This window comes from Malus sylvestris, chromosome 12, assembly GCF_916048215.2.
Source record: "Malus sylvestris chromosome 12, drMalSylv7.2, whole genome shotgun sequence".
Classification (NCBI taxonomy): Eukaryota; Viridiplantae; Streptophyta; class Magnoliopsida; order Rosales; family Rosaceae; genus Malus; species Malus sylvestris.
The window spans coordinates 30,667,301-30,673,636 of NC_062271.1; the positions used below are offsets into that span (position 1 = coordinate 30,667,301).

The window sequence follows — 6,336 nt, forward strand, 5'->3', positions numbered from 1 at the left end:
GTGATGGGAAACTCATAATCACTGGAGAAGAGTGTTGCCGTTACACCACGGTGTGGGTTCGAACCCCGTCAATTTTCTAATCTAACAAATCTATCATTTGACCAAAAAAAAAAAAAAACTATAATTAAGTTTTACTAGAAAATACTTGATCACAAGTCGAACAAGGCATGCACCTTGGGTCTCACTTTAAATTAGGCCTCGTATTTTCTCTATAGTCTTATTATATATCTTAAAATTTTCATTGTTCATCGTATTCTTGACTAGAAAGAAGAAAAAAAAAAAACTCTTATTTTCATAAATTTAATCTGATATACCTCAAATTCATATTGTTGTGAAAAAAAAAATCATATTAAATTGCTAACTTAGAAAGGCCTCATTGCAGTTTCACCTGAGGCCTCAGTTTGCGTACAATTTCATTAATATAAATTACTTTTTACCAAATTATTATGATTTTCTCATTGTGGAGTTCAACCCCAAATCCTTCAGGCTTAAATGTAAAATGTCATTGTATAGCAGAAAAAAATATAGGTGACATAACTGAACACAAAACATCGAATGTAAAATAAATACTCTTTACTGGAAACTCACTAACCCATTACCGTAAATTACATTACTCTACGTAACGCACACAGAAAGTCAAGTGTTCCAGGGAAACAACTTTGCACCAGCTCTCCCACCCTAAAACACAAAATACAAACATTTGAACTACGTATAACAATTTCCATCAGAAAACAGTGAAAAAACATGGAGAAAAGGGCCCAGGGGTCCGGGGAGGACAACTATTTATATTGGCAAAGCAATCGAGGTTCTCTCAGAAGAGAATGCGTTGAAATTGTATGTTTCATTCCAAATCTGAGGTATAATATACAATCCTAGGGCAGACATAAAAGGGAAGGGATAAATACAATAATTACGATCCCATATTACAAGGAATCACTCTAACCAGGGAATCCTAAATTGTAGGAAATTATATACAAGTCAACACTCTCTCTCATAAAAGTTTCGATTTTGCATTCTTTCTTGTCACTATTAATCTTATATACTATGCATGTATCTTTAGGGAAGCAGAAAAACCATTATAAATTAATTTCAATTGGCCGAGAGAAGCTCTCTCTCATAAAAGTTTCGATTTTGCATTATTTCTTGTGACTGTTAATCTTATATACTATGCATGTATACTTAGGGAAGCAGAAAAACCATTATAAATTAATTTCAAATGGCCAAGAGAAGCTAATTAATCAACTGATTAGAGTTTTAATTGTTTAATCGTCCATAACACAGTGAATGAAGGGTTCATTGTTTATATTCATTTGACGCATGTGCAAACTTTACCAATTTTATTTTTTTTAATGAGGACAACTGATGGTAAACTACGGTTATCCACCTCTTTTAGGTCTGGAGAGGCTATGAGGAAATTTCAACATATCTGTGACCACAATCAAGTAGACTCATCAGCTCGGAGAATCAAACTCAGAACCTCCCACTTTTTTATTTATTAGGTAGTCACAGTCCGCACCCTTACCAGTGGGCTGCTTAATGTGATTCAAAACTTTACCAATTATTATATATTCATTTTTATATTCTGTTTGGTTTGGTTAACTACTGGCAAATTTTGAGAAACGAGTGGCATTGAAATAATCCTTTGTTACTATTGTCTTGAATGTTGCAAAACAATGTCACCTAGGAATAGGGGCCCATCTGAACGGAGTGATTTATAGGGTTTGGGTTTTAGTTAACATGATATGAATAAATTGTTTGATCAGAGTCACTTAATATCACAGTTTAGTAATTTTTTTTTTTTCACATATGAATGAAAAGTTTTAGATTTAATTTCCATCAAAGACGAATTTTATCTAAATTATTATGGCTAATCTATTTTGAGGTTTAGTCTACTCCATCACTCATGAAGTTAGTATTGAATGTATTAAAAAAATTGCTTGATTGAAAAACACTTGAGCTGTAAGCCCTTTGTACAGTTATATATATATATATATATATTCTCGATTTAAATCAGAAGAAAAGGCACTAGTTTTTGTGCATGTGATTAAAGTTCAGTAACCCAAGGAAATAAAAATATATATATCTGAAACTGCTTGAGAAAATCCCCATAGTAATCAAATATTCCGAACCCTAGATTGAGAAAATCTCTAAAGAAAAACTACTGACAAGCATAAAACTTGAATAGTAAAATACCTAAAAAAGACTGTATATATGAGCACTTAATATTTCTCTGTGTTTGAGAATGCAGGAGCTCTTAGCCCTGGAACCTGCCATCCTGAAACTGGAATGCACTTAACAAGCCAGCCAATCGGCCAAGAGAACGCTGCGATTCCGACGCAAGCACCCCATTGTCCCCAGTCCAGCCTCTCAGTGCTGGCAAACTTCTTCAGAAATTCCACCATCAGCAGTTGAAGAACTATGGTACTACCGACTATTGCCAGAAACAGCTTGCTCTTGAGTAACCCCTTGAATATGTTCTTCTTTTCAAGTTTTCTTGCATTGAACTCGTTGAAGATTTGGCAGAGAACAAATGTGTTGAAGATAAGGGTGTTCTTGACCTTTTCATCCACGCCGAAGATGGATCTTCCCTTAAACTGTAGGGTTAACAAGATTGTGATTTGATACAAGGCCTGAGCAATGAGGTTTCTCCACATGATTCTAATAATGAGTGGTTCCGTTCGTCCCACGGGCTTCTTTTCCATAAGTTCATCTGTCGGTTCTTCCGTGGCCAAAGCTAAAGCCCCCAAGGTGTCCATGATGAGATTCACCCATAGCATCTGCACTGCAGTTAGTGGAACTTTACCAGAAGTAACAGCAGCAACAATGTTGATAACAAGCGCAGCGACATTGACAGTGAGTTGGAACTGGAGGAACTTTTGAATATTGTTGTACACACACCTTCCCCACCTCAAAACTGTCACAACAGATGCGAAGTTGTCATCTAAGATGACGATATCCGAGCTCTCCTTTGCAACTTCGGTGCCTTGGATCCCCATTGAAAGCCCAATGTCTGCTTCTTTTAGCGCCGGTGCATCATTCGTACCATCTCCTGTGACAGCAACCACATGGCCTTTCTGCTTCAAGCATTGCACCATCAGAAGCTTGTCAAATGGTGAGGATCTTGCCATCACGCGTATCTTGTCGATCCTTTCCATCCTCTCTTCAGGTGAGTAACCTCTGAATTGTACCCCTTCGACTACAGCCTCAGTCTCCAAATCTTCATCTGTTTTGAGTATCCCACACTCAACCGCAATAGCTCTTGCAGTATGCAGATTGTCGCCAGTTATCATCTTAATGTTCACTCCTGCAGCTCTGCAACCGTCTACTGCTGTTCTGACTCCCGGTCTACACGGATCCTTTATACCCACAAGACCTAAAAGTGTCATTCCACCCTCTTCAAGCTTCTCAGGAACCTGACCGTTCTCGTCTTCAAGCATTCTATGCGCGAAGGCAATGCACCGGAGGCTTTTGGATGCCATGTTCTGAATGGCTGATCCAACACGCTTTCTTTCTTCGTCATTCATGGCTCTTAGCGCCCCAGTTTTATCATAATAGTTTGCGCACATTGCAAGTATCATCTCAGCAGCTCCTTTCCAATGCGTTTGAGTACTCTTTTCGTTGTTCCTCCTAATCAAAACACCGCTTCTCTTTTTCTGCGAATTGAAGGTTTCTACATGAATTATCTCACAGCCTTGTTTCACTTCATCAATGTTCATACCCAAATCAAACAAGGCCCATGAAAGTATTGCTTTTTCAGTAGGGCTACCCGAAATCTCAGCAGGGGATGAAGAATTTGGTTTACAAATACTTCCAGTTGTGTTTAGACCAACAGCCTCTCGGAGTAAACGTAGGACATTAGGCGCTATCACGGTGATGTTCTCTTCTGTCATCGGTTGTGTACCAAGCCAGAACTCTGAAACGTTCATTTCATTCAAAGTAAGAGTACCCGTTTTGTCTGTGCAGATTGTTGTTGCCGATCCCATTGTCTCGCAAGCAGAGAGCTTCCGTACCAAAGCATTGTCATTCATCATTTTCTTCATTGAATAAGCCAAGGTCAAAGTAACAGCCAGAGGCAGGCCTTCGGGAATCGCCACCACAACAATGGTAATTGCTGCAGCTACAATCCCCACAACACCATTCATCACATCATCAAACTTCATCTTTCTGCCTCCGAATTCCCTATTTCCATTGACATCTACGGTGTTTCCTGTGAAATAACGAATTAGAGAAACCACAAGAACAAGGAGAGCCACTGTCAAACCAACCTTCCCAATGTACGAAGTCAGCTTGTTGAGGCGCACTTGCAAAGGTGTTTGCTCATCCAAAGAGCGGCTGATCGAGCTCATCATCTCTCCCCACGCCGTGTTCATGCCCACAGAAGTCACAATCATCAAGCCAAACCCATCTGTCACCTTTGTACCGGATAGAAGAAAAGGGTTGCTTCCATCATTGATCTCAATGTGATCACTTTCTCCGGTCATACTAGACTCATCCACCTTCAACGAATGCCCTTCTAAGAACAAACCATCCGTCGGAACCTGATCACCGATCTTCAAACACACAAGATCACCAACCACAACATCAAAGATTGATGTAGGACGGCGCTGTCCATCCCTCACAACTTCCACACGAATGTCATCACTCTTTGAAGAAAGCTTTTCGAATTGTCTTGACTGCTTAAAGTTGGAAAGTGCAGACACAATAACAACCAAAAATATAGCAAAGATAATGCTGCCACCGTCATACCACCCATCTTTCAAGCCATGCTGTTTAATACCAAACCCTAGAGAAAGTAATGCACATACCAAAAGTATTATAATTGTGGTGTCCTTGATAGCTTCAAGCACGAAACTCAGCAACCCTTTCGCAGGCGGTTTCTGGTACGCATTGGTGCCGAAAACATTCTTTCTATGCATCAGATCAGGTTCAGCGCCTCTAACGCCGCTTTTCACGTCAGTCTCAAGAACTGCAGCCAATTCTCGAACCCCTCCAAATTGACTCAGAAGCTCAAGGTTTTTTTCCTTCACCATGTCAGCAAGCGTCTTCTGATCAATGTTGAGAAAAGGAAGGTGCTTTTTGTCACGTGCATTGTCGTGATCGTCTTGATTCCTGGGCACGTCTATGGCTACATACGAGCGGGAGCGTAGCAACTGGGAATTGTTACCGTGTAGTAGTTTCTTGGCAAGTGAAGCAAGAGCCCTGGTGAAGTATATGGCTGTGAGTGCCAACCGCCACCTCCGCTTGTAGGGTTTCGGGATTGGAACATCTTCTTGATCGACGATGGCTGGTTGTCCAGCAGGTTTTCGAGACCTCAGTGACATGAGAATCGAAAAGAACAACAATTAAGTTGATCAACAACACAGAGAATTAAGAAGAAATAAACGCAGGAACAAGATATCAAAACATAAGTAGGATTTCACGAGTGAGGAGATAAATGTAACAGTAGTGTTTATATAGGATATGATCTGAATCTTTCCAAGGAAAATGCATGGAAAGAGGGATGAAAGTTCACTGTAGCTTCCTGGCTTGCTTTCCGTAGAGAATGAAGGATTCTAGATCTGATTCACAATCTTTTCGTTTTGGTCAAAATTAACTCACACATTAATCTTGGCTTTAAAGAAGAAAGAAAAAAAACCGTTTCCTATTTTGACGTCACATGCCGCAACTGCAGGAAAATGTTAATGTTAACCATCGTCACAATAAACTAAATAGAATGGGAAAAAACACATTATATGTATATATAAATATACGCTAGCATTTGCTACACTTTGTATGTATGAACACATTTTTTTAGAAAATGAAAAGGAGGGAGAGAGGGAGAACCGCCGGGGGTGGGGGGGGGGGTGGGGAGGTTTTTTTTTTAAATTTTTAATTTTAAATATTAGAAATATTTTAATATCACTTGTTTCAATAAAAAAAGCAAAATTTGGACCTGTGAAATTACATTATTGCCCATCATTTTTTTTTTGGAGTTTTAACGAAAAGCCTACTGTTCACTTTAACGAAAAACCACATTTTTACATTAAAAAATCAAACCTGATTCTATTCACTTTACCCTTTATTTTGTCCTTATCATTAAAACTCAAAGTTTTCAAGTTATTTTCATTAGTTTTCTTTTTTTATATTTGTATAGAAGACTAAGTTGTCTTTCCACCATCTTTTGGTTGACAAAGATAAGTTAATAAAGATACACACACATGTATACATGACATACAAGTAGCTTCAGGAGAGTGGTATCCATTTTTCTTTCAAGAAATGTGAACCTTTTGTGAATCTAGTTCAAAAATTTGAACCATCTAATAGATAACGTAATAGTACTCGATCTGTTCATTGAGT

General features: G+C 38.7%; 1 protein-coding gene across 1 annotated transcript; it reads right to left on the reverse strand.

Moving 5' to 3' along the window:
• Positions 1-2,068: 2,068 nt before the first annotated feature.
• Positions 2,069-5,526, reverse strand: LOC126593691 (calcium-transporting ATPase 12, plasma membrane-type-like). Its single transcript, XM_050259798.1, has one exon. The coding sequence runs from the start codon at positions 5,319-5,321 to the stop codon at positions 2,220-2,222; it is 3,102 nt and encodes a 1,033-aa protein (XP_050115755.1). The 5' UTR covers positions 5,322-5,526; the 3' UTR covers positions 2,069-2,219.
• Positions 5,527-6,336: the final 810 nt, after the last annotated feature.